Source organism: Hippichthys cyanospilos, chromosome 1, assembly GCF_059441005.1.
Source record: "Hippichthys cyanospilos isolate Australia breed blue-spotted pipefish chromosome 1, RoL_Hcya_1.0, whole genome shotgun sequence".
Classification (NCBI taxonomy): Eukaryota; Metazoa; Chordata; class Actinopteri; order Syngnathiformes; family Syngnathidae; genus Hippichthys; species Hippichthys cyanospilos.
This window is the reverse complement of record NC_142369.1, coordinates 24959360-24986777: the sequence shown is the minus strand read 5'-3', so window position 1 is coordinate 24986777 and position 27418 is coordinate 24959360. Positions and strand designations below refer to the sequence as shown.

Sequence of the window (27418 nt, the reverse complement as noted above, 5' to 3'; positions counted from 1 at the left end):
CTTTCGCCATTTCATCCGCTGTAAGCTTTTGCTCTCCGCGCCTTTTATTTTGCTCATGCTTAGAACTCAATACACACTTCCGTGCACGTAGGCACGCATGGTCACTTCCAAACCAAAAAAAAATAAAAAATAAATCAAAAATAAACTGAGGACAATTGCTAGCTAGTACATCACAGCATATCACAATTCCTCCATAACATCCAACTATGTCCCCTGTCACATAAAGCTTTATCAGTCCCACAATGGACATGAAGCCACAGTGCTATGACACAATGACACATATGTTAACCGATTGTTTAGCATGCTCCCAAACTAGAAAAAATAACTATTAACTAAGCACTGCTGCTTCGCAAGGGCTTGCAACGCAGCAGTCCTTTAACCATTTTTACATACAGTATACTTACTGTACGAACTTTTCCTACGTTAAAGGCATTTCAACTCCAAAGCTGCCGATGGCAGCAAACTGCCCTGTCAAGTAATGCTCACTACAAGGTAATGTGAAGAAGAAGAATAGAGGCGTGGTTCTGCAGGCCAGGAGGAATCTAACTTCTAATCGTACGGTAAACGCGAACTACAGATACTTGCTGGACTGTTGCATGCTTTGTGTTGACTACAGAGAAGCGAAACATACCAAAAGTTTGTTTGTCATCCTTCTACATGTTCATATCACAGATAGACCGTAACGGTCTCACGCAATTTATTAAAAGCCAGTCTGTAGCGCTAACGTTAGCTGCGAGGCTACGTTTACTTCATAAACAATGTACAGCTATGCTAACGGCAGCTCACAGGCTAGCCTCACATTATATATGTTTACCAGTGTGCGATGTTTGAAAACATGTCACGAATGAGTTGTAAACCCACGCAATTTGGTCACAAATCGAAGCAACCTGCATGCGCACGTATCATGTGGTGCTGTAATGAATCATAATAACAATTTCCCTCCATTTTAATTGCAAATGCTCCTAAACGGTTCAGTATGGCTAACGCATCATACGCGACCGTTTCTTTAGATGTGAAGTATGTACGATATCATCAAATAAACAAAATAATAACAATTTTAAAGAAGCTGTATTCAGTTTGCTTTTTTTTTCTGCTGCAGAACTCAAACCTGTGGAGTAACTGGTCACCGAGAGGCTAGTTGAGAGGCCATGTCCTCCTATTCGAGCTACAGCACCCTGAGCAGGGCTCAACTAACCTTTGAATACCTGCATACTAACTCGTAAGTGCAGCTTTAGTGGATAATCGAAGAAAGATTTCAATGTAATGTTGTCTTGATACATTGTGCAATCCTACAATATTAGTGTGCAGTGAGATACCCAACTACAATATTAGTGTGCAGTGAGATACCCAATTGGTTCTTAACTATTATTCATCTACTACAAATAACATATCTTTGTTCGTCTATTGATGCCATCAACATATATTAGCCTAAATAACATCAGAAACTATTGTTCGTGCATGTCAGATCATGAGGCCTTACTGTCTTGTTTAGACGATACTAACACAACTTTCCAGGATAAATAGGTGTAAGATAGGACTTAATGATTTTGGGAAAATACTGAATTACAAATTCAATTAATTTGCTATTTTCTTCACATTAGGTGTCAGTGCAATATTGACTATGTCCAGTCAGGTTTACAAACATGACACATTTGTAAGCTGAGCCTTTAAACGACCTAGATTATGATATTTTTACACTTTCCGCGATTAATATATATAATATAAATAATATAATAATATAATATAAAATATAAATTATATTTGGCACATTCACGATTGTTTTTTGATCAAACATGAGTTTTACAGTACTGTCATTTAACCAGGAAGTAAAACGACTCATTGGCGGGCTGTGCTTTTCACGGTGTGGCTGCCACGCCCCCTTTGTGGTGTCAATCAGTGCAACCGGCCATCATGACTGCTTATCCTCACGAGGGTTGCTGAGGGAATGAAGGAGCCAAAAACAGGCATTTAACTGGCATTAAAAAACTCAAAACAGTGTCTATTGATCACACTCACTGACACTCCTATCTCCTATCAAATCGGTCCCCGTGGGAAGCCAGTATTCCTAACAAAAGGTCTGCTCGTGGGTGACTGACATTGAATATTCGGCTGTGAGCCTCTAATCACACATTTTCGCCACATCGGCATTTTTTGCAGTAAAACTTTGTAACTTATAAAATAAACGTTGCTGTTTACATGGCCGACTTGGGACAATCTCGAGGCCAATCTCTCCTTCTCAACTCCGAAACTAAAACAAATCTAAAAGACTTAGATAAGGTTGCCGTTTATGGGGAAGGTGTAGGGGACGATTGAATTTCTTCTGTCGTCATAAGCTTTTCTCAAGTCATATTCACCTGCTCGGATGGGGCCGGTATGAGAGTGCAGAATAAGCAAGGCATGCTTAAAAAATGCGTCATTGAAGGAAAATAACACATTGGGGGTGTTAAGTGTGAGAAACCAACATTCTACCATGGTTAAAAGCTCCAAAAAGTTGACTTTTCATGATAGGGTCCCTTTAAGCACTGGCCAGCATGTGTCAGTCATGTAACATGTAACATATAAAGGCAGTCATCACTTATTTTAAGATTCACATTGACCCATGCACATTGTTGTTAAGAAACAAACAAACATGATTGGAGGAGGGGGGGGGGGGGGGTAGGCCTATAGCTTGATTAACCTGTTCATCATTTCAAAGAAAAGGAGAGTTACTGTACTACTAGGTTATTTACCAGGTTATTTTGTTCATCAGAGTCCCGCCTCATTTAATGGGTGATATTGTACCTGCAAATGAATTCATTAGCAAATGTCTATAAAAGAATTGCACTTGCAATAACAGTTTATGTGAGCGTGCACTTTAATCAAATGTTTTGTTAAACTTGTACATTTTTTTCTTGATTAACTTGAATGACATTTGGCTTCAGGACAACACACGAATTCTTATTTGGAGCCTTGGCAGAGCTTGTGGACAATTCAAGGTATTTGTGTAGATTTTATAGACATTATGAATGTTTATACATTATTCATTTTGTAATCAAGTGCGGTGTGGTTTCACCTACAGAGATGCCAATGCCACGCGAATTGACATTTACACAGGTAATTTCATGCATTGAATTTACTTAAGTGTTTACTTTGCTTTTATGTTAACGCCTTCATAAAATGTTGTCAGAGAAAAGGCCGGAGCTGCGGGGCGGCTACATGCTGTGTTTTCTTGATGATGGCATTGGAATGGAACCAAGTAAGAGGCACTTATTAGTATCATTGACCTTGATGCTTGTTTTTAGTCCATTGTTTTGTTTTGATTTATGGTTATTTAATGTAATTGGCATTTGTGTTCCAGGCAAGTTTACAGATTGTATATTGACATTCATTTGTTTTTGTTTTTTTTTTTAGACGAGGCAACCCATGTGATCCAATTTGGAAAGTCAAGCAAACGATCTCCTGAATCCACACAGATAGGCCAATATGGAAATGGGCTGAAATCGTAAGATCCTCCGAACTTAATATTTGACAGTAAATTTGCATGTAGAATTCATGTTTTAATGAATTTCCATTTTATTGGATGTGTCTCTAAATAGGGGTTCCATGCGAATTGGAAAAGACTTCATATTGTTTACAAAAAAGGGCAACAGTCTGACTTGCCTTTTTTTGTCAAGAACTTTCCATGAAGAGGAAGTTCTCGATGAGGTCAGGCCAATGAAGAGTTGTATAACATTAGATGGCTGCTCCATTAAGTTAGCAGGACATGAAGTGTGAAAAAAAAATATATTGATGTTCCAATTCTTTTTGGGGGGGAGGGTGTTTTTATTTTTATTCCTAATTGCAGTATGTCAAATTCATCTCACCTACAAAATGTATTCTGAATCGTTCATACCTTTTCAGGTAATAGTGCCGCTCCCATCCTGGGATTCGGTAACTAAAGAGCCGCTGACATCTGATCCAGAGAAATACGGCATTGAGACCGAGCTGATATTCAAATACTCCCCTTTTAAAAGTGTACAAGAGTTGATGGAGCAGTTCAGCAAAATTGAAAGTCCCAGTGGTTAGTATGTTTGAGATCTCAATCCTGGCAGATAACAGCCATGTATGTATATTTTTGTTTCTCGTGAAGTCATCAAAACTACTTCAGCTCCACACATACACAAAGCACCACAAACAACTGATTAGACATGCATCCTCAGACGAAATCTCTTTTCGCTGTGTGTTGTACATGTTGGGTTCATGTTTAAAGCTTTTGTAGTACATATTTGTACATGTTTCAATGGTTACTTATCACAGAAGAATACATGCAAGGCAAAGACGCTCCTCACAGCTCGACCTTGAGCCGATCTTTTCTCATTCCGAAGGATGTAGTAGCTGATAGCCACTCGTTCAAATCACGCCCTTAATAAATATATTTACATTGGTTGTTAACAGACACACTTTTAATTTCCTCATAAATAAATCGTATTTACAAAGGGTTTTTTTTTTTGGTCAGCTCATCCACAATTTAACGTAACTATCCGAGGTGCCTCCATGTTTTTTTCGTTAACAATGGTACTTTACCATGACGTGACTGACACATGTTGTGTATATCTTTCAAGGTACTCTGGTGATCATCTATAATCTGAAACTGATGGACAACAGAGAACCAGAGCTGGATGTAGAAACGGATCACCAGGACATACTGATGGCTGGAGTGCTTGCTGAAGGAGTGTGAGTTCAATGTGATGGTTATTTATTTAAAGTTGAAAGTAGGCGGGTAGGGGATGTGTCTAGCACAGTGGTCTCACAGTCAGAAGGCTATGGGTTTGCTATCTTGGCTTAAGTGCCGTTTAAATTTTCTCCAGGTATTGTGGCTTCCCTCCATATTCCAGAGAGATGAATGATAAGTCAATTGAACAGTTTAAATTAGTTGTGAATGCGTTAAGAGTAAATAATCGATTGATAGATGCATTGTGAATGCTGACATAGTCCGTTCTGAATAAGTTCATATTTTTCAATGCTTACTTATTAAACCATCTAAAGCATTTTTTTCCCCCCCAAATTTTTCGTCACTATCACTGGTATTGCAAGCAATAAGCATATACTGTACATGTGTCCTTACACAGGCACAGCAAACAAGCAAGCCACAACATACCTGAGAACAGCCACATTTAGTCCTCTGCTTAATGACTGTACAAAACTTTGGTCACTGGGCTCCAAAGTATCAAAATGCAAAATGATTTGTAGCACATTCATAAATGGCAATACCTTTACAAAAATGTACATTAGTAGGTGTGAGAACCATTGTACTATAATTAGGTGTCGAGTGAGAGTCTCACACATCTTCTGCTCAGCTTTGACCCCGAACAGGGTTAATGATAGCAAATGGATGGATGAGTAAGTGACTGGCTTTCCTCCATCCACTTACAGGAAACCAGAGAGGAGGTCATTCAGAGCATATGCTGCTGTGTTGTACATTGACCCTCGCATGAGGATTTTTATCCAGGGGCATAAAGTGAGGACCAAGAGGTTGTCATGCTGTCTTTATAAACCACGGTAATTTAACACTCCTAATTTTAACAACCCAGTGCCAGGTGATCAGTTCTCATCTGGCTCCTTGTTCTGTTCACAGGGTTTATAAGTACTCATCAACTCGTTTCAAAACTCGTGCTGAACAGGAAGTCAAGAAAGCGGATCACCTTGCTAAGATTGGTGAGTTGCTTTAATTATATCTTAATGCTGCCTTTGTGTGCACTTATATTAACTTGAATTATCTGGCACCAATTCAAGCTGAGGAAAAAGCCAAAGAGGCAGAAAGCAAGCGTTTAGCCATGGAGGCAAGAATTGTAGATGACGTGTCAAAAGATTCTCGAGTAAGTGGAAACATCAGGTCACTTTCCTGATTCTCTTTGCCTGCGCCGGTTCGTTAGCTGATAATGCCAACCCTCCTCCCCACCCCTTCTTACTTTTCAGACAATCCTGAGAAAGGTCCAGGATTCAGCCATGATGCTTAGACGGGATGCTGACATGAAGAAAAGAATTCTTGAATCAAAACAGAAGTACGATACGTGATCGATACAATCACTATTAGTGTCTTTGTCTCCAATGGAGGACGCCTTATGGAATCAAAACAAAAATCCAAAGAACACTGGGACAATCCTGAATACTTTTTCTCTCATCTCTCAGAGCATTAAAGGAGCCCAAGGAGCTGAACTTCATATTTGGAGTGAACATTGAACAGAGAGACCTGGATGGGATGTTTGTATACAACTGCTCTCGTCTTATCAAGATGTACGAAAAGACGGGTCCTCAGCTGGATGGAGGCATGTGAGTAGTGTGCACACTGACTGGAGCAAAGTTCAAAAATGGTGCTCACGGTTGAGGGGTTTTACGGTTGTGTCGGATGGGTTTTTCTTTTTTTATATTTTATTGTTACACAGGGCCTGTGGAGGTGTTGTTGGTGTGGTGGATGTCCCATACTTAGTTCTAGAGCCTACTCACAACAAGCAAGATTTTGCAGATGCCAAAGAGTATCGGCATTTGCTGAAGTCCATGGGGGAACATCTCGCTCAGTACTGGAAGGATACCAACATTGGTAAGGAACCACCTGACATTCTCAGTCTTAATAGATATTCATCTAACCTAACTTTAAATACTGGAATTTCCCCAGTGTGGGATTCATTTTCGGTTATTCTCTTCAATTCTATTGTAATCAAGGAAAATGCCATGTGAAACCCTCCAATTTCTACCTGTCTTTCTCAATTTCGTAAATTTTAAAATAACCGCTGATTCTCTTAAAGCGCAGTGCTGCACTGAATGAAATGCAAGATGTCTCTGTCCATGTGTGACGACAACCCATTTAATGCAGGTTACCTTATCAAGTCAGTCATCAAAAGTGGGAGAGTAGAGTTTGAGCTAGAGAAAAATAGTAAGTAAATGTTGCTGTTGCAGTTGCAACGAACCAGGTTTTGGCCGAGTCCTTTTTGGCTCTTATGAGTAAGAATGTTGGGTTCGTGTGTTCCATATGAAGTGCTGCATACGTTTTTGCATGTTGCAGCTTAGAAAACCTCTTTGTTGGACTTTGAGTCAGTGTTCAGTGAGAATCTGCGCGATGCAGTTGCTGAGGATGTTTTTGCGTGATGCAGCTCAGAAAGGCATTGTCAAGTTCTGGGATGAGTTTGGATACTTGTCTGCCAGCTGGTCGGCACCCCCCTCATCAGAGGCAAGATATAAAAGGCGCCGTGCCATGGAGATCCCAATTACCATCCAGTGTGGTAAGTCCCAGATGCGCAAACACACTCCGCACTTCTAACATGCTCATGTTGCTTTTATGGGTTGTGTTTTTAGATAAATGCTTAAAATGGAGAACGCTTCCATTCCAGATGGATGCTGTGGACAAACGATACCCAGACAGTTGGGTTTGTCTAATGAACCCAGATAGCACTCAGGACAGGTACACACATGCACAATCCTAAAGTTAAATCATTTATGGGCGCACTGGGCAGGACATTAAGTGCATAGATAAATCCCATTGTTCATATGAAGTTAAAATGACCTGTAAGCGATTTTGTTCGTTTGTCAAAGCGTGTTTGGCTAGTTGACACTTGGTATGTGATCCCCTGCCCCCAAAATGCATCTCAGATGTGATGCCGCTGAAAAGAAACCGAATTTGCCCTGTGGAATTCTGAAAAAAGAAAAGCAAACAGCCGAAGACAAACAGAAAGAGCTTGCAGAAAAAATCAAACAGCAGCAGGACAAACTGGAGGCCATGCAGGTATTTTGTATATTCCTCACAGGCTCACTTTCTTGCCTTGCAATGGTACTTCAGATATTTCTTCATATCTCATCTACAGAAAACCACCACTATCAAATCTGCAGCAGATATAAAGAAGCTGCCAATGGAGGTTAGCATGAAACCTACAGCAGAGGGCTCCGCCAAGGTACGCATGCCCTCACTAGAACGCCCCTCATGTTTAAATGATCAGTTTGTTAATGCTGCAAATGTTTGCCGTCATCGCACGTGAAGCATCATTTTCAGTAAAACCACTAGCAACAGCATTTTTATTATGCTTTCTTCATTTCAGGTAAAACTTGTTATTTTTAAAGGACAAAAAAGCACATGAATCTTGTAAACTTCAAAAAACAGATGCGTCTTAAGTTTCTGTTGATATTTGCTGACCAATATTGTTCCTGCTGCCACGGTTTCGTCCCCCCCTACTTCTTCATCAAAAGGCAACTCGGTCTTCAGAGAGGTCTGTAATGCGGCCCAGATCGCCCCCGCTGCCAGCTCACCTCAAGATGCCGCAGAGTGTTCCCCCAGCTCGCACCCCCTCTCAGCGGCCAACTCGGACACCTGCCCCGGCTCCCGCTCCACCAAAAGTTGACCCACCGAGGTCCAAAGCCACAGCAAAGACACCGGCAGCAAAACCCACAGCAAAATCTTCTTCCAAAACACCCCCATCAAGCCGGACTTCAAGGGTAAGATACAATAAATATCATATGAGTAAAAAGTATAAAGTTAAAAAGGAATTCTAACACCTTGTTTCTTTCTTAGTCACTCACCAAATCCTCAGCAAAACCTGCAGTTGCTGGACAACGTAAGAGAATAATTGAGGACGACAGTGAAGATGAGGATGATGAGGAGGAGGAGGAGGAGGAGGAAGAGGAAGAGGAAACTGGAGAGAGTGAAGAAGAAGAGCCCCAGACCAAGAAGTCGAAAATGGCCGCTGCCGCTGGTAACCGGGGCAAAGTGGCGGAGAAGGCCCCAGTTGCCAAGCGGGGCAAGTTAGACGAGGTAAACATCAGTAAATGTTGAAAGCATGAACATCAGCGGTGGCCAAAGCAGACATGTGCTTGCATGCATAACTGCAGCAACTGTGCACTTTCTTATGAAGCTTGCTTGTTGCTTAAACTTCTCCAGCATCCATTTTGTTCCATTGCCATTCATTTCCGTGAAGGAAGTCAGCAAAGGGAACTTTGTTTCAGTTGTTTAGTTGCGGGTTCAGTCACAGAACCTCAAAATGAAGTCCATCTGCTGTTAACCTAACAGGTTAACACACGCTCACAGCCTGGAACAAAAGGAGTTGCTACTCCTCAACGTCAGACCCCTGTTGCTAAACCCAAGGTAGCTTCACCCATCCCTTAGTTTATTTTATCCTCCTAACGCTGGCTTGCCGCTGCTCTTTCCACTCTATTAATCGAGTCTTAATCTGGACCTCTTAGGTTTGTACGAGCACCCTGTTTAGATGGGGACAGTGTTGTTTTTCTGTGCTTTGTGCTGAACATTCTTTCAGGCGGAACCTTACTTTCATCGCTTTCACTAACCAAGATTGAATTTCTTTTCTATTCAAACTCTCTTGCTGTGGTACTAGTTGAGTTTGGTCTGTGCAGGCACCAGGGAAGGTGCCAGAGAAGGCACCTGAGAAAGCACCAGAAAAAGTGGCAGAAAAGGCACAACAACAGGACCCTGAGCATGACATTAGGAATGCTCAGAAAGGTATTCAAATTTAGCAGATAATGTTGCTTATTTCTCAACATTTTCATCACTGTCATCAGCCCATTGTTTAATGTCATATGTGCATTTCACAAAGTTGCCCCACAAACAGAAATATATGTGCTTTTAATGAGTGATTTAATGTACAGTTCTGGCTAAACAATTTCTTTTTTTTTTTTTTTTAATTTTTTTATTTATTTCCTCCCAAGATAAGGGACTGCTGGTTGAAGTCCGTGTCAATAAGGAGTGGTTCACGGGAAAAGTCATCGCTGTAGAGGCCAATAAACAAAGTGTTCGCTGGAAAGTCAAGTTTGACTATGTCCCTCGATCCACCCCAAAAGACAGATGGTAAAATGTCTTTGTCCAGTTTCCATCCCTACGAAATGCAATTTGCTTCTATTCCATGGAATTTGATGGATTGCGTGTGTCTGCCAAGGGTGTTTAAGGGCAGTGATGACGTCCGCCTGATGCGTCCGCCGTCTCCCATCTCCCAGACGCCTGACACCCAGCAGGAGACTGAGAGAGGGTCGGCAGCCATGGAGCCAGATACCACACAACCTGGCACTAGTCGAGAGGTGACCGAAAGCCTGGTTACCATGTTGAGGTAAGTGGCTCCCATGCCACTCGCGGTTGCGCAGATTGAACCTGCAAAAGAACATAACTTCATATCATTGTAATGTGTAAGCACTCTAACATAATGTACTTAGATTGTCCACATAAACCTGACTGTATCTGCTCCCTGTTGGATATGTGTGTAACTGACAAAGGTTTGGCTCTGTTTTTTTTTTTTTTTCAGGACAATGCTGCGTTACTTCTTCCCTCCTGCTTTTCAGATTCCTAAGGATGATGTCAACAGTATGACAGCGGAGGAGTTGGTGGCCTTTCCTCTGGTGAGATGAAAGCTACTGTACATTGCACATGGTCATGCTACACACTGTAAAAACAAAACAAAAGAATACCAAAAAAAAAACCAACACAGATCTCATTCATAAGCAACCAAGTACAGTAGAAACTTGAATCAATGCACTAATAGTGTGAAGGTTTGCCCTTTGAAGCCACTTGTCTGGCATATTAAAACACTTTTTTTTCAGTGGCCTAAAACAGTACAATAAGTACAGACTTAGCATAATTACTGTTAACAAAGGCTTGAAACAGAAACATTTGAAAGCTTTTCCAAACTTTTATCTGTAATATTATCTAATACTCTAAGGGTGGTCTTGAACCATAGTCCCAAAGATGGCATGTGACAATGTTAACATAGCTGCTCTGTGGCACTTTCCAGTCGACTGGATCTTTATATCCAGTTAAATTTAATTTCTGTTAAATCAGGCCCATTAAATCGAGTTCCTACCATATTTATCGAGATGCATCTGTTGTTGCGGTAGTGAAGTAGTATTGCGCTTCTCTACCGTTGATGTATCCGTTTGTGATTCACTTGTCTACATCAGAAAGAATATTTCCAGCAGTACGAATCAGGTCTCCAGTCGCTGTGCAACTCGTACCAGAGCAGAGCAGACGCCAAAGCCAAAGCTGTGGAAGAGAAAAGCAACAGCACCGAGATGAAACTGAAAGAAGCAGACGAGAAACTACAAAAGCTACGGACCAACATCGTTTCACTCCTGCAAAAAGTTCAAGAGGTCGGACAGCTCAATGTTAATAAATAAATCAATAAATCATATATATATATATATATATATATATATATATATATATATATATATATATATATATATATATATATATATATATATATATATATATATTGTATATATCGTATATGTGTGTGTGTGTATAAATATGTGTGTATAATATATTTTCCCCTCATTTAGGATATTGACATCAACACAGATGATGAACTTGATGCATACATTGAAGACCTTCTCACCAAAGGAGATTAAATGGGATGTTCAGCAGATATGATCCAGAAGAAAAGAGGAACGTGCCCATAAAACGACTGACAGCCATAATACTGATTGACATCTACCCGGGCACTCCAAGCTACCAGTGTTATATTAATATTTGGGAGGATTTTCATCCTTTTCTCATTTAGTTGTAAGCATCCACTCCACGCTGGTGTTTGTCTTTTATCTCTCTTTTTTGCATTATTGGCAGCGCACTAGTATGTGGATTTTGTTTGTAAACCTGCTTCTACCTTATTCGTTCCTCAGTTCTGAAGCCAATCTTTTAACATAGGTTTAATAAGGTTTAGGGTCCTTATATGGTTAACTACAGGTCTTTATTTTGCGCCATTGTCAGGTAAGACAGTACCAAGTATACTAAGGGTTTGGATTGACTAGACCACACTCTCTAATGCTGTCTATATGGAAATGTTAACTACCGACATTTTTTGGACTCTCAAGACATCAGTGTTGGTCAAAATATTGCCCCATCCTCACCCGCTTGATTAGCAATTCAAGTTTATCACACTAAGAAATTCATACTGGGTTTTATCAGTATAATTGTTAATGTTTGTTCTCTTTGTTTATGAAAAAAAAAACAATCTTGGTTCATCGCCTAAGTAGACTATTCCTACTCATAATATTTTCTGTGTCTTTCTTTTGAACATATTTTACCAAGTCAAAAAAAACGTTTTATTAAACTGCACGATTCAGTCTTCATGTTTAAAAAAAAATGTTCTGTATTTTTGAAAAATACTTAAACAATAAAACTGGTTCAACACACTGCATGCTTCCATTTTGTTTACGCAAAAATAAAACTGGTTGAGAATAACCCAATTTAGCGCATGAGAAATTATGGATGCAGGATTTCAATTTTAGCGGCTTTGCTTTACAGAACTAATGTGTTCTGCATTGGGGTTTTTATTTGTTTTGTTTTTTTCACAAACCTTGCCGCAGGCCTTTTGTGCTACTGCATTTTTAAATAGAATATTTATTGTAAGGACCACTTGGAAAATGTACTGACTTTTAGTACTAAATGACAGCACATGCTCTTATTTTGGAAACGAAGGTTCGGCGACCATAAACAAAGCTACTCCATTGCTTGGTAAATGATCGCCTCTTTGCCAACGCACTTTTTACGTGTAAAATCTTATATCATGACACAACATAGCGTAAAACATAAGTATGCTAGAGTGTACTATATCGTTGAATACAAGTCATCGGAAACTAGCTCTGGAACGCATGTTTTTAGTCGAGCGCTCTTAATGCTAGCTGAGCTAATATACTACGCATTAAATAGTTTAAAATAAATATGCTCTTCCGGAAAGAATGGCAGTACATGAACTTTGACCTAGATCTGAGCTCGATCGTTTGTACCAGAGAGATAGAAGCTGCTTGTGTTTTTTTTAGTTGTAACCTTGTCGTCGGGCTGCTGCAAAATATTTCCAGTGAAGAAGAATGCCACAAGTTGCACGTCATTCTTCTTATATTTTATAGCGATTAAATTAACGAGTTTGCAGCATGGTGGGGATGTACTATTTCGTTTACCTTTAAGACCACAATTTCCATGTAAATGGAATGAAGTTCAGTCAAGTTTTTACCTGTCTCCCAACACCAACAGACTGACCACAGAGCGAATGTCAGCTATAAGGTGCTACCAGGCTGCTGTGCGCAGTCGCTCGAAAGTGCTCTGCGGTGGCACACGGCCCCTCATCCACATCAGATGTGTCAGCAGCGTTGAGGCAGACTCGAGGCCATCTGAGGATGACAAACTCTGGGAAAACTCGGCAGCTCTACCCTTTTCTGCAGCTAGACTAGGATCTTTCTTTCAGGACAGACCTGTACTCAAGAATCCTTTCCTGGAGGATGCCCTATTGAGGGGATACTTGGGGAGACACCTGCCTCAAGAGGTGAGCAATACTAATCAATGGCCAAGTCACTGTATCCACCAATTTTACAAAGCTCGTTTATTGATTAAAACTTTGGCAATGTGTTAAAAAAAAACTAGAAAAAAAAGTCTTTACACAGATGCAAAACGGAAATAAGTGTAAGTTTAACGGCACACTGTATTTCTACTGTACATTCGTATGTTTATTTCTTAGGAAGTGTTCTCTGACTTGTGCGCCTTTGGCAAGCGTGTGGCGACAGAGGTGGATGGGTGGGGCAGGCAATGTGAGGTCACTCCCCCGCGATTGGAGCATTTTGACCCTTGGGGGCGCAGAGTGGACCACATCGTGACTTCCCCAGCATGGAAACGCATGAAAGAGCTGTCTGCGCAGGAAGGATTGGTTGCCATTGCCTATGAGAGAGCATTTGGAGAATGGAGGTTTGTTCCCAGTTATGTTAACACTGCCCAATAAGCATTATAGTCACTGACAAAGTGAGCTTATTGAAGCTTGATGTTTTTCCAGCCGCGTTTATCAGATGAGCAAGTTGTACATCTTTTCCCCCTCCTCTGGTCTTTACACCTGTCCTCTGGCCATGACTGACGGGGCTGCCAAAGTTATTCAGGTGATTAGCTTCTCACCTTTATAGTCTGTTCCGTGAAACGTTTCTAATGTGCAATACGCCTTACAGGCACAAGCTCAAAGTAAATATGGTGTGTGCGCGTGTGTGTGTATTAAGTCCATAGGCATTTCTTGGCCTGTAGAAGAAGCCTTCAATCGACTAACCAGCCGCCAGCCTGAACGTTTCTGGACATCAGGGCAATGGATGACAGAAAGACAAGGCGGGTCAGATGTAGGTGAGTTGCAGTACAAAACATTCTAAACACTTGATACATACAAACATATCGCATGCGTTTCTATGTGTGTTCAGCCAGTGGCACAGAAACAGTGGCGGTTCCTCAAGCAGACGGCTGGTATAAACTTTATGGCTTCAAGTGGTTCACCTCTGCCACTGATGCAGACATGACTCTCACACTGGCCAGAGTGTGTAACAGAGCAGGAGTAACCACACCGGTACTGCTTAAACTGTACGTGCGCGTCTTTGTGTGACAATGGCGGCTAACTGATCATTGCGTACGTGTTTTTCTCCAGGGCACCCGAGGTTTGTCCCTCTTCTACGCGGAGGTGAGTAGAGACCGAGATGGCTGTCTGAGAGGGATTGAGGTTCAGAGGCTAAAGGACAAGCTGGGTACCAGGCAAATGCCCACAGCAGAGTTGTTGCTGGATGGCCTCCAAGCACACAAGGTCATTTTTACTTATTTATTTATTTTTTTGAGACAGCTTTCACTCGATGGATTGTTCAGGGGTACCAAACCCACTGGTTTTCCAATGAAACCCAGATCTGATTAATTGCGTTATTTTTTCTCTTTTGACAGCTGTCAGAAGAAGGAAGAGGTGTGGCCTCCATAGCAAACATGCTGACCATAACCAGGATCCACAACAGCATCTGTGCATCAGCTTCGATGAGAAGGCACAGTACAACTCAATCGCTTTCAGTACTTCCTGTCCAAGATTGCTTCCTCTCGCTTCATTTGAGCAGATTAATGACGCTTATGTGCAAACAGGGTGGTCCAGTTAGCGCGTGACTATGCCACCCGCCGCACCGCTTTTGGAAAGCTCCTTAAAGATCACCCGCTGCACATGCAGACCCTTGCGAGGATGGAGGTAAGATGGCACAGAGGCGGCATAGTCCATGCAGAATTTCCCATCATGGTTTTCATACTGTAGACATTATACTACTCAATTTGCCAACCCTACCTTGAGCAGGTCGACAAGTTGCTGTAATAATTCAGCGCATCAGCCATATTGGATGTGTTCTGCTTGTAAACTAATGCATGTAAATGGACTAAAGTTTACAAAAACGTATTATATAAATACTGTATATAAAAATCCCCATAACTTGCACGTTAAATGAATGAGGCGCTATTATTCAAGGCACTATCAGTATATTTTCTGAGGGAAATTGGCTACGTTTTTCTTCAAAGACATAAGTAATATCAGCAATTTTCTATCAGTCACTCAAGTGAAATATTTTGAAAATCATTTTTAAAAATTGTGCTAATTCATATCTAGGTTGAAGTTGGTCTTTAACTTAAGGGGGTACATTTTTAAGAGGAGTACTCAAACCCTTTCTACTGTATATACCCTACCTGACAGAGTCACCTTTGGCCTTCGCCTACCATACATGATCTGGTGCTTTGGTTCCTCTCCCCTGTAGACCCGGGGTTGGGGCCTTGACACCCCCACATCATGTCCTGTAGTTGTGCCATGCATAGGACATAACGTTAAAAGCTTCATTGTCACGCCGCGGATGAAAATTGACAACAGGGCAATGTCACAGCAACGGCGTTTCTACTCAGGCTCATGTTTAAAAAGAGGAGCCTTTTGTCTGGGAAAAACTGCCTCACAAACTTTAAGCATAACGTTTCTGATCAAATCCCCCCTCTGTAAATGGCCGGGATGATTTAGCGATCTCTCCTGCCACAATAATAGTGGCCATGACTCGCGTTGTGATTGGGCTTTCCCGAACAGAGCCTGCCAAGATTTAAGACCTCGTCATCCATATTCTTGTCTTTGTTGGTGTGTTTCGTTTCATGGTTCAGATTATACTTGAATTACCGCCACACTTTCTCCAAACAGACGCACGGGTTTTCCAGTTACCCCCGTGAACATGTAATCCGACTCCCACCTTGTTTGAAACCCCCGGTTCTCAGTGCCCACCTTCTATTTTGCCATTTTTCAAGATTTAAGATCAAAGAGAATGGGTTGAAAAGGTTTGGAATTACACTATGTATCTTCGTCTCATTTCTTTTGTTTTGGATCGCAAAGACCTGGCATTTGCACTGGGCTGTGTAGACTTGTCATATTCACTCTTTATGCCTACGATGTACACAGGTGGAGACCCGTGGAGCTTTTCTTCTGGTGATGGATGTCTGTCGCCTTTTGGGACGAGAAGAGAGCGGCATCGCCACCCAGTGTGACACACACCTCTTACGTCTGCTCACACCTGTTGTCAAACTCTACACTGGAAAACAGGCGAGAACAAGTACTGTACTAGCTAATGGGCTAGCCAAAAGAGTCTGGCGTCTGAGGTGGTGATTAACTGTAGGCGGTGGCTGTGGTGTCGGAGGGTTTGGAGAGCTTCGGCGGACAGGGCTACATCGAGGACACGGGACTGCCGGGGCTACTTCGAGATGCACAGGTGATTCTTTTTTTTTCTGGCATTATAATACGTTCTTAATTAAGCTTAACAAATTACAAAATTACCCATTGAACTTTGATACAAGTTGCAATGTTACACGAGGTCAATATTTTTGTCAGCGGCACGGTAAGCAAGTGGTTAGCGGCTCTGCCTCACAGTTTTCAAAGTTGATGTGAAACTTTTTCTTCCTGTGTGTGATTTCGGGCTTACATTAAAAAAACATGCTTGTTACAGCAAATGCACTCTCTAAATTGGCCGTAGCTCTTAATGTGAGTGAGAATAGTTGCTTGTCTTTATGTTCAGTGTTTTTGACTGGGGTGACCCTAATGAAAAGAAGCGTAAACAGATGGATGCATACTTTAAATATGATACAGTTATTGTAATGACTCAATGCCAAAATTCCTATAAACATAATTGCAACAGTCTGAGAACCAACACAAGCTGGCTCTGTGGAGATACCATTAGTTTTTTGTTTTTTGTCTTTTCTCATTTTATATGGAGTTTTGTAGCTATGCCATTATTCTTTCAGTATTCTTTTCTATCCTTGCGGTGCTGTTATTCATTTCATTTGTAATATCCGATCGTTACTCCTCACAACATCTGGTCTTGGATGCATGAATAAAAATGATCCTCTTACGTTTTTTAATTGGGGAAATGGTATTGTCTTTTTGTTTTTTTATAAAGTATTCGCTACCGTTAGCCTATACCATTCTAAAAACACAATTGGCTAAGTCATTAACTTACTGTTATTACCATGTCAAAACAAAAACCAAAAATAAACCCCACCAGAGTACTTGCTTAAAAAATAAATAAAATGTTAACTTCTCAAAGCATTCAACTATGACCATGACAGCTATGTAATTAGCCTATATGTGATATACATTCATGGCTGTATAGGGGAACGTGAAAACATAACCTTCCCTATATAGATGACACATTTTCTTTTTGTATTTGTTAGGTGTTGAGCATATGGGAAGGTACAACAAATGTTCTGTCCCTGGACGTGCTGCGCTGTGTTAATCGAAGCTCAGGAATGGTTCTCCATGCTTATTTCACACATGCCAAAGTAAAAGCTTGTTGGAAAAAAAACGCGCCAAGCGAGTCCATCAACTGTAGTCCTAACGAGAATGGTGTGTTTGTGTGTGTGTGTGTAGTCCCTGCTTGTAGGAGCTTCAAGCGTCTCATCTCTGGACCCAGCTGTGAGAGAAGTAGACAGAGCCCTCTCGGAACTAAAAGGCTTCGTTCAGGAGGCAGCCGCCAAAGTGCCAAGTTATCTGGAACTAGCAGCAAGAGACTTGGCGTATAGCTTGGCTCGCATCTATACCGGTAGATGATGACAGTACATCTGATTAGATTCCACTCATGTCCATTAACTGCACACACCATTCTACTTAATCATAGGCGCTCTTCTTATTGACCATGCAAGTTGGAAAGGAGCAACTCCAGCTGATGTCTATGCGGCGCTCAGGTAAAAAAAAAAAAAAATAGTGATTATGTGAAGCAAGACGAAAACCCCCTATCTACTTTCGATGGTCTTGTATTGTTTCGTAAGGTGGTGTGAACAAGACTTATGCATCGTGGCATCGAACAAGGCGAGAGGAGGCTATGATAACAACTCTCCAAGTCTTGACTCAGCTCTTGTGTATGACCAGGCAACGATGGGTGACAACTGATGTACCTATACTGTGCTTCTAACGTTCATACAGGACTTAATCTTATTGATGCCTTTTACTCAACAAAGGAAATCCGCATTGAATTGCAGAGCCAATTCAACTGGAGTATTTGTGAAGCAACTACAGTATGTACCGTATATTTCATACATGTTAAAATGACATTGGCGTTTTGTCTCCTAGTAAATATTTTTGTTCTGAGCACGTTGATGTAAAGTTCAACAGCCGTGGTGCCTTCGAAATTGTTGAAAACGTGGGAATATTAAAAAAAAATAAGGTTCACTGACTGTAAGAAAATAAAAAAAAAAGACATTTTTGTGTTGTACCTTGAATGTTTGTGTGGTCTTCCATGTCAAACCGTTTTTTTTAATCTGTTTTTTTTTTGTGTAAAATCATGCTGTTTTGAGGAACAAAGTAATACCTTACTTTTTTATGTTTCCGTGTGTGATGATGGAAGCAAGTGTCTGTATTTGACTATACAAGAAGTAATTGAAGGGAACATACGAAGTTGGTAATGTGGTGGGTGGAGCTTCCTCTTGAGTGTTGAGAATTCCCGGACGTTTTCCACAATCGCATATGGGTAGACACCCGCAGAACCGTACTCCGTGTTTACATGACTGTGCAGCTATAGCGAATATTGACTTTATGTTTTTAATTTCAATCGAGAGTATTTTTAGTTGAGATTTTGCAGAAAACGGAATACGACGGTAGCCTCCGCAGCCGCCTTCACGTAGCTGTCACCAGAATGGACGTGGCTCCGGGGTAAAGAAAAAAAAAAGAAGAGGGAAACAAAAGTCATACGTGTGGAGTTTCTCTTTTGTCTCTTGTATGGGACATTATTGTTACAGCGAGCCACTTCGGACTTCGCCGTCCGCGCGACCCGGACAGGTGTGGAAGTAGACGGAGTGTCAGTGAACGCCTCATTCGCCGTCATGTCTCAAATAAACAACGACGACGAGGTTGGTGAGATAACAAGTGAACATGAACTGTCCTTGCTCATTTTGACACGATATTGATTAAATGTTGCTTGGGAAAATTCTATCTATGTATGCTCTCGTTAAATCGATCGAACACGTCTGAAGGTTTGTGTCACGTGTCTGCAAAAATTATGTTTCTACTTGTATGGTAATTGATGTTATGGCAAGTGTGGAACTCAGAGCCCGAGGGCAAAGCCTGGCCCGACACATCATTTGATTTGCATCTCAACTAACATGATGAATGCTAAAATCTGTAACATAATTTCTTGTTGTCATATGTCAAACAGTAAATTATAACACTGTAATGTGGAAAACATTTTCCTGTTACCAAATATCTAGTTACTGTAACTTAAACAGAAATGGAACAAACCATAGTCATTGACTTGTGATTTTAAAACACATCCATCAATTTGTTGTGTACTGTATATGTAGCAGTATGAGATGATTAAACATTTATATAGCCCCAGAGTAATAAAGGCACTCTAAAGGGGAACCTGACAAAATCATTTGACACCTCTGTGTTGAGGGAACCTGTGTACAGTACTGTAAAGTTCACATATTAAATTAGCAACCGTTATAATGATGTTTATGATGTATATTAATTTTTTACACTACTACAAATTTGTGTTTACTATGGGTAATTGATTCATTCAAACATAATTGCATGGATAAAAGCGACCTCTGTCACAATAACATCTGCTATACAGGGGTGATTTCCAGTACAGACAGTTGAATTCATCATAAACCTGAACATACAGTTGGAGTTTGTGCAATGTATTTCGTACAAAATCAAAGCTAAAATACAGTGCAGATTTGTGCAACGTTGTTAATACAAAACCATAGATATTATACAGTACAGATTCAATACCACCATTTTTAAACCCTCTTACACTAACCCTTGAGAAACATTTTGAAAAACAAACAAAAAAACCCACAAGTACCTGGGAATGAATGGCTGGACTTTGAAATGACGTACAAATACTTGTTTGGGATTGAATGACAAAAACATTAAAAAATGTGTGAAATATTTACATTGAAATACATTATTTTGTTAATATATTTAAAATATTAATATATATTTTTTGGTACCCTTGTGTGTGTTCAGTGCGATCACGTGCTGAACATCAGCAGTGCAGAGCGCTGCGCGTTTGTAAAGAACACACCAGACTGCAGTATGCAAGATGGTTTCATCAACTATCTTCAAGTGGCCTTCTGTCTGCTGCCCCCTGACTTCACACCCCTCACAGTCATTTTCTGTGTAAGAGCTGAGTGTGTGTGTGTGTGCGTGTGTGTGTGCGTGTGTGTGCGTGTGCGCACATGCCATTTGAGGAAGTCTGTGGAACTTAGATTTGTCCCAACTATGGGGTTTTCTCTGTCTCCCCTTCACACATTGCAACACAATATAACCACTGTAGTTAGCAATGTACATTTCATGTTTTCATTATTGCATGTTAGCAAAAAAAAAAAAAACGAGCACATTTGATCATTTTCGCCTCTGATTCTCCGCAGATTATATGGCTGTCCTTTTTGTTCGTCATACTTGGCCTCATCGCATCCAAGTTGTAAGTCTCTATTCTGTAAGAGGTCTTGTGTCCTGTTAGTTATCACCACCACATGAATTATACACAGCCTATATATAACACGTGAATTGCCCTACTCTTTGTGTAACTACTTCTTGGCTCGCATGCGCGTTAGACTACGAAATTGTCATTTCACTTCTAGGCTGTCGCTTTGGAAGTGGACTTTGTTCTGTTTTTCTACTTCACTACACTGACCATGAACAGGAAAGGAGCTGTGTAGTATCTGTTCAGATAACCAAAAGTGAAGAAGATCTTCTTTGTTGTTCCACAGTTTTTGTCCCAACTTGTCAGCCATCTCTACAAGTCTGCATCTCTCTCACAACGTAGCTGTATCCTTTATCTTCAGCCCTTTTTGTTTTATGAAAAGCTGGCACTCGTGCGATATGATGGGATTAAGGCGTATACTGTACTCCAAATATTTCGAGTTACTGCATATCCCAGACTAAAAGGCTGAAGTACAGATAACATTATGATAGTAAAACTCAACTTCTATGCTTCTTTCCATTCATTTTTTTCCGTAGCGCTTGTCCTGAGCCGCATTGTGATTTATGATCATTTTTTTTATCAACATACAACAAGGCGATTGAGAACAGTTACTCATTTGTATTGCCGGTCTGACACTAAAGTAAACATAGCAAAATAAAAGCCGATTCAAAACAGAGCAAACAGTCGAGTGTGATACCTTTCAACTGAGCGTGAATGTTCGTCGGAACCCCCTAATCTAACAGCTCACTTCCGCAAACCTGTCCACCGAGAGTGGGAATCTTTGAATGCCCACATTTTTAGTTATACGGTTCGATTCCAAATCAATGTAATGATGAATCTATCAATATGCAAAGATTATCTCAAAGTAATTTCACCATCGTGATCTGCTTTTATAGATTGATGGAAAACCCACATTGTTTGGATAGTTGCAGTTATTAACATTTAATGCCTGGAGGCTTTTTTCCGTCTGAGTTTGAAATGCCCAGCTGCATTTAATTGCACCGCATTTTTAGTGGCTAGCGCTAACACTAGAGACCGGTGCCGTTTTGTAGAATGACAGCACAATAGACTAGCTGTTTCCCAGCGTCCTTAATCAGCAATTGATTAGTGGCGCGGAGTAAAAGTCACAAGGAGGTGTAAAACTAGCTGGTTGCAATCATCATTGTGAAGGTCAACATAAAAATAAAAGCATTATATGACCATTGCATTGATGTCCAGGTGTGTGAATCGCGATTGAAGTTGGCCTTATTATAGAATTAATTATTCATGGGATATTTTATTTTGCTCCTAAGTCGTACTAAATAAGATTCTTCATTCTTTTTTTAATTGATTTTTTTTCTTGCACGACTCCACTGTCCACAAGGTTTTTTGTCCATACGCTCCTTGACTACTATTTTTGTTGAGGGGGTGACATTCCTCGCTCTTGGTAATGGAGCTCCAGACATCTTCAGCGCCATAGCGGCATTTTCCCGCCCTCACACCGCCGGGCTCGCGGTCGGTGCGCTATTTGGTAGGCGGGCACACGATAAGATTGGGAATATAAAAGGTAACTGCGCAGATGATTCAGTTTATCCGTCACGCTTGGCAGGCGCCGGTGTGTTTGTCACCACGATTGTCGCCGGCAGCGTGGCGCTGGTCAAGCCTTTCGCCGTGGCTTCCCGTCCCTTCTTGCGTGACGTCATCTTCTACATGGTGGCAGTGTTCTGGACTTACCTCATCCTGTACAGAGGGACCACCACGCTGGGAGAAACACTGGGTACAACACACGCACTCCCTTTCCCCAAATACCTTTACTTCCATAATTTTCCTTGGAGAAGTTCTAACAATGACGTTTGTATCTCGTAGGATACTTGGGCCTGTACGCGGTGTATGTATCGACAGTAGTCATCAGCGCTTACGTCTATAGCCGACAAAAACGTTTGCACAGTGCGGCGATAGACAGCGTTCCGCATATTCAAGGTTAAACGCACAAACACACACACACACACGTGCGCACAAATGCGCTTGACGCTTGTTTCCTTCTTCAGCAGGATTTGAGTCCTCAGAGTCGTACGATAACGACGACGTTCCCTGTTTGTTAGCTGAGCCAGACCAACAGGGATACGGTGGGAAAGACCGTCCGTCCAAACGTGCATACTGTTCCACAAAAGTAAAGGATATTCTGCTTCTGGATGAAATTTCAGGATGAGACTAAATTGGAGCATACGCAACGCGTGTCCATGTGTGAACGCACGGCGAGTGAGCGTTAGCTCATCGACGTAATTGTTCCCAGGTCGAAGGTTCAAATCTGGGCACTGGTCACTGAACAGTCTTTAGGCCTGAGTGGGAATCAGGTTATCTGAACAACTGGGCAACTTCCCACTGGGCCAGACTGGTTCACAGTACAATTCGTACAGTACCTTTTACTCAAAATAGACCACAATGTATATTTGGTCTCGGTGTAAACTGTATAGTTTACGCTTTGAAGAAAGTAAAGTAGAAGAGCGAGCCATTTTCAGGTTCATCTTCTTTTACTTTGGACCAGGTGTGAAAGCATGCCGTTCGATTGCCAAGTGTGAGAATAAATACAGTGCAAGTAACATAAGGTGACACGACAACAACGGTGACGTGGAAAAAGCTACTTTAAATAGAACAAAACAACCAAAACACAAACAAACCGGATAAGCAAAATCAATCTGAAAGCAGAAAACGAGAAACCGATAAATCACAGTTGTACTTCCTGTTTGAGCAACGGCCGACTACTGGCGGGACGAGTCAAAGAAGGAACAGGCGCGTGAGTACTGTGAGTGTGGGTGCTGTGGCAATGCTGATGCGCAATGAAAGGTCACTGTTTCATGCTCCTGGTTGAGAGAGAACAGCAAATTTTGCAGTATGTACCAAAACACTGAAGGAGTGACGTTTCACCCGTGACGGTTAAGTGAGAGCATTTCAGGTATATGTCCGAAACCTCACCGGAAAGCAGACCATCCTTAACTTTTTGCGAGCGAGAGATTTGTTCGGATTAAGGAGCCAGTCTTATTGGTCGGGTGCCTTTCAGAGAGCGAGTACAGGTCACTCTTGCAATACCCAGAGTCCACCGGCCAGATCTTGCTGAGCTCTCTCAACCCGGTGGACAACAGGACGTGGAGAAGGCAAAACTGGAAGTGGAGAATCCTCAAAGTCTTGAAGGTGCGCACGTACGCAGAGTCCCACTGCATGCGAGCGCTTTCTTAAACGGTGGCGTCCACCCCTCAGGCCCCCGTGGAGGTCGTACTGCTGCTGTGCATCCCCGTTGTAGATCTTGACAAAGAAGACAAGAACTGGAGACGGCCTCTCAACTGTCTTCATTTGGTCACTGCACCGCTCATGTGTGTCCTCGCTTTCCAGTCTGGAATTTGTAAGTGGAAAGAGGAAATGACTTGTTTACAGTGGGACTGTCCGGATCTCACTGCGCGGGAACATCTGGACAGCTGTTCAATTGCTGCCAAGAGGTTTTTGCGCATGTAATGAGACATCGGCGTTAAGGCCGGTATCCCACAGAGGGGCGATTGCTGTCCACGGCTTTTTTGATGTCCCCTGGGGTTCGTTCGAGGCGGCCAGATGTCACCAAAGGTCACCGGGCGTTGCTCTTGTCACTCGACGTCCTCTCGCGGCCTCTTTTGTCCTTGAACGAATCCTGGAGGAGCTCAAAAGAGCCGCTACCGTTGCGGACGTGTTGCCCCTCGACTTAAGCATTATTTGGATACGTTTGAGGTTCAACTCGTAGACATTTGTAAGAAAGTATACACAAAAAAGGAGAAAAGGCATTCTTTTTCCAGCTCATGCATGAGGAGAACGGAGGAGGACAGCACAAGCACCGTTTGACTGCGCTGTGGAGCAATCTCTCTCTTTTTATTTGATTCAGAGGTCCCTAGTTCCATGAAGGTTCCGGCGCCATTGTCAATTGACAATGTTCTCTAAACATGTGACATTGCACACATATCATCGACACGTTGTAGTATTTCAGTACTTCATGAAAAATGATTGAAAAATCATTTACAGAGCCTCATAAATAGGCTTTTAAAAGTGACCGATTGGTTGAAAAGGGTTAAATTCAAATGCTTTTTTTTTTCTCTGCCTAGTTGTGGATTACTTGATTGAGGGCCAGTTTCCTGTGTGGGTGCTGACTCTCCTCTTGGGAATCTTTCTGTGTGCTATCGTGTTCTGCAGTACCACGAACGAGTGCCCCCCAAGATATCACCCAGTAAGTGTGTAACCACTTTCCCTTGTCCCCATCCAAAATGACGTTTGAAAGCATGGATGCGGTTTGGCCAGGTCTTCGCCCTTTTGGGCTTCGTGGTGAGCGCGGTGTTGATCAGCGCGGCGGCATCCGAAGTGGTCAGTATTCTGCACATGCTCGGCGTGGTGCTCAGTCTCAGTAACACGGTGCTGGGCTTGACTCTCCTGGCCTGGGGCAACAGCATAGGAGGTGAGCCCTCTCAAATCGCTGGTGTGCTATTGAAATAGAAATCATTGACTTGTCTTTTATTAGACTGCTTCTCAGATATCACCCTCGCACGACAGGGATACCCCAGGATGGCCATATCGGCCTGCTTTGGGGGCATCATTTTCAGTATCCTTATTTTCACCTCACTTGCTCACGTTGCACTTTGGGGCTTTGGGTTTGACGTCAAAAGGTGATTGTGAAGCAACAGATGTACAGTTGAGCTTTTTTTTTTTTTTTTTTTTTTTTAATGGTATTTGATGAAATGGAAAAGAATATTTGTACCTTAACTGCATCTCCACAAGATATGGTATTTGGGGTGGGTTTAGGCTGTCTGCTGCAGAGGATCAAAACACACTCTGAAGTGCAGGTAGTTCACACACAAAACACACCGGTCATCTACAACGAAATACACACAACTTTTACAGTGTGATGATGTCCTTTGTTGACATAAACCCTTTACTGGGCACAGCGGACACTTTTGGCTGATAGTCTAAACAGGCAAAAACGTTTTCTATTTCTAAATCCTAAACAGGCAAGAACTTCCAGAATTTGAGAGAAATTTTGGGGTATGTTAGAATTCAAGCAATGGCTGTTTTGTACACTTTCGGCCATTTTGCCTGTGTAGACTATCTGCTGAAAGCAGCTGCTGTGCCCAGTCAAGGGTTAACAAAAGAAAAAAAAAGACATATAAATCAGCTTTCAACAAATGTCAACTGTATTCTTTACAGTGTTAATATAAGTTACAGGTTATGAAACAGAAAAACAACCTAAAGGGCATCAAAATGCCTGGGAAAAAAAAAAATATATATATATATATATATATATAATATATATATATGGGCACCAAAATCTTCCACTTTTTAACCTGAAGAAAAATGCTTAAGACAACTGATTTTTTTAAATAAATCACATTGATCATTAATGTGCTTTTGGAAAAAAAAAAAGACGCAATTTAAAAGTATTGACTCGGGATTTTAACAATGAGAATGCCTCTGCCCTACCTAGTGCCGTGGATGTGCAATTATGCTTTACAAGGCAAAAAGCAAAGTCTGTACTCTGCATACACGTACAGTATATCAAACTGAGGTTAGCTTTTTTTTTTTTTTTAAACATTTAAGAAACATGAAAAGGTCATGTTAAGATGTTTACATGTATTACTATTCAAAAAAGGCATTAATTTGGATGGCATTAAATGGAGGCAATTTTTTTTTTTTTTATTAAATCATTCCAGCCCAACTGGTCAGTCCACACCTCATACTGTGGGTACATGTCCCAGTAAAAGGGGGTTTGGCAACGTCACTGGCAGTGGTTCATATCTTCTGAAAAACATGTTGTATCCCTGGCATATTTTACACACTAGTTACAAATCCCGAAGCGTCATTACATTTAGAATATTTGATCCAGGTCTTATATTATTATTAATGTTGGGCCTATTTAATGTTTTTTTTTTTTTTTTTTTAAATCACTGCTGTTCTCCTTCTCAGCTGGAACCAGACGGACCGCTTACATGGATCCTGGCAGGTTCTCTGGGCTTGTCTTTGGTTCTGTCTTTTGTCATCGTTCCACTCAGCCGCTTCCACTTGGGTCGGCCCTACGGCATTTTCCTCCTCATCTTCTACGCCGTTTTCTTCGTGGTTGCGCTGCTCACAGAGTTTGCAATCATCTAAGCACCGCGGACGTCATTCCGTAGCGGAAGGACTCACACGAAGGATGCGAAAGCTACACTGGAAGCACTTGAGCACTGCTTTTTATATTTTACTTGACTGCTATCTGCAGCTGTGCTTTGTTGAAGTGGGTGATGGCGAGTAGCAGTTTTTAATCAGTAGATCTTTAAAAAAAACTAAACAAACTGATGACTGCTAAGACAATGTTAGCGTTTAAAAAGCACACCATGAAAAATCAATTCAGAATTTCCACTTTTACACTGTACAAAAACTAAATGTACTCTACAAGACAGTTAGGTTTTTGCGGGTAATTTAACATGTGGGGGAAACATTGTGCCTTTAACATACTTTTACACCACTTTTTACACAGAGTACATTAGCACAATCCCAAAAAGCGCCACTTTTTGTGCGTTCATTAAAATCCCTTTTATTAAGTCATGTACAACACAGAGGTACTAGTTCTACATAAAAAAAAAAAAATGTTTTCAGTAAGTGCCTGTAAAGTTGAGCTAAAAAGTCATTTTCAAACCTTTACTGGTTGATTCTTGTGTTTCATATTATGAAGCGATGAGCCACG

At 41.4% G+C, this 27418-nt stretch overlaps 3 protein-coding genes across 13 annotated transcripts; all 3 read left to right on the top strand.

Annotated features, from left to right (window-relative positions):
- The first annotated feature begins 480 nt into the window (after window positions 1-480).
- On the top strand, window positions 481-12136 carry morc2 (MORC family CW-type zinc finger 2). Of its 5 annotated transcripts, none has more exons than XM_088427050.1 (29): window positions 481-560; window positions 1100-1219; window positions 2922-2975; window positions 3059-3093; window positions 3167-3235; window positions 3391-3481; window positions 3576-3684; window positions 3880-4039; window positions 4581-4692; window positions 5392-5517; window positions 5594-5673; window positions 5752-5834; window positions 5935-6020; window positions 6148-6288; window positions 6402-6556; window positions 6830-6889; window positions 7107-7235; window positions 7309-7414; window positions 7603-7735; window positions 7815-7901; window positions 8194-8439; window positions 8516-8755; window positions 9011-9085; window positions 9352-9457; window positions 9664-9802; window positions 9891-10058; window positions 10251-10344; window positions 10903-11091; window positions 11284-12136. In XM_088427050.1, exons 2-29 carry the CDS (start codon window positions 1149-1151, stop codon window positions 11350-11352), a joined length of 3213 nt encoding a protein of 1070 aa, XP_088283176.1. In that variant the 5' UTR covers window positions 481-560; window positions 1100-1148; the 3' UTR covers window positions 11353-12136. The 5 variants fall into 5 exon arrangements, with proteins under 5 accessions (XP_088283176.1, XP_088283200.1, XP_088283208.1 ...); XM_088427066.1 differs by having other exon boundaries at window positions 538-555; XM_088427057.1 differs by having other exon boundaries at window positions 543-636.
- Window positions 12137-12348: 212 nt separating this feature from the next.
- Window positions 12349-18502, top strand: LOC148429810 (acyl-CoA dehydrogenase family member 11). 3 transcript variants are annotated; one of them, XM_088441028.1, is made up of 15 exons: window positions 12349-12457; window positions 12974-13262; window positions 13455-13678; window positions 13764-13863; window positions 13978-14095; window positions 14170-14312; window positions 14391-14543; window positions 14675-14769; window positions 14864-14963; window positions 16194-16334; window positions 16408-16500; window positions 17459-17566; window positions 17655-17826; window positions 17902-17968; window positions 18053-18502. In XM_088441028.1, the coding sequence occupies exons 2-15, from the start codon at window positions 12990-12992 to the stop codon at window positions 18171-18173; spliced, it is 1908 nt and encodes a 635-aa protein (XP_088297154.1). In that variant the 5' UTR covers window positions 12349-12457; window positions 12974-12989; the 3' UTR covers window positions 18174-18502. The 3 variants fall into 3 exon arrangements, with proteins under 3 accessions (XP_088297154.1, XP_088297318.1, XP_088297234.1); XM_088441192.1 differs by lacking the exon at window positions 12349-12457 and adding an exon at window positions 12473-12876; XM_088441108.1 differs by lacking the exon at window positions 12349-12457 and having other exon boundaries at window positions 12473-13262.
- Window positions 18503-18680: 178 nt separating this feature from the next.
- On the top strand, window positions 18681-27375 carry slc8b1 (solute carrier family 8 member B1). Of its 5 annotated transcripts, none has more exons than XM_088441387.1 (15): window positions 18681-19129; window positions 20253-20405; window positions 20657-20709; window positions 20999-21056; window positions 22117-22222; window positions 22301-22468; window positions 22558-22671; window positions 22743-22817; window positions 23750-23880; window positions 23947-24088; window positions 24813-24934; window positions 25006-25159; window positions 25223-25303; window positions 25480-25544; window positions 26662-27375. In XM_088441387.1, the coding sequence occupies exons 1-15, from the start codon at window positions 19103-19105 to the stop codon at window positions 26842-26844; spliced, it is 1632 nt and encodes a 543-aa protein (XP_088297513.1). In that variant the 5' UTR covers window positions 18681-19102; the 3' UTR covers window positions 26845-27375. The 5 variants fall into 5 exon arrangements, with proteins under 5 accessions (XP_088297513.1, XP_088297436.1, XP_088297667.1 ...); XM_088441310.1 differs by having other exon boundaries at window positions 22740-22817; XM_088441462.1 differs by lacking the exon at window positions 18681-19129 and adding an exon at window positions 19136-19252 and having other exon boundaries at window positions 22740-22817.
- The last annotated feature ends 43 nt before the right edge of the window (window positions 27376-27418 follow it).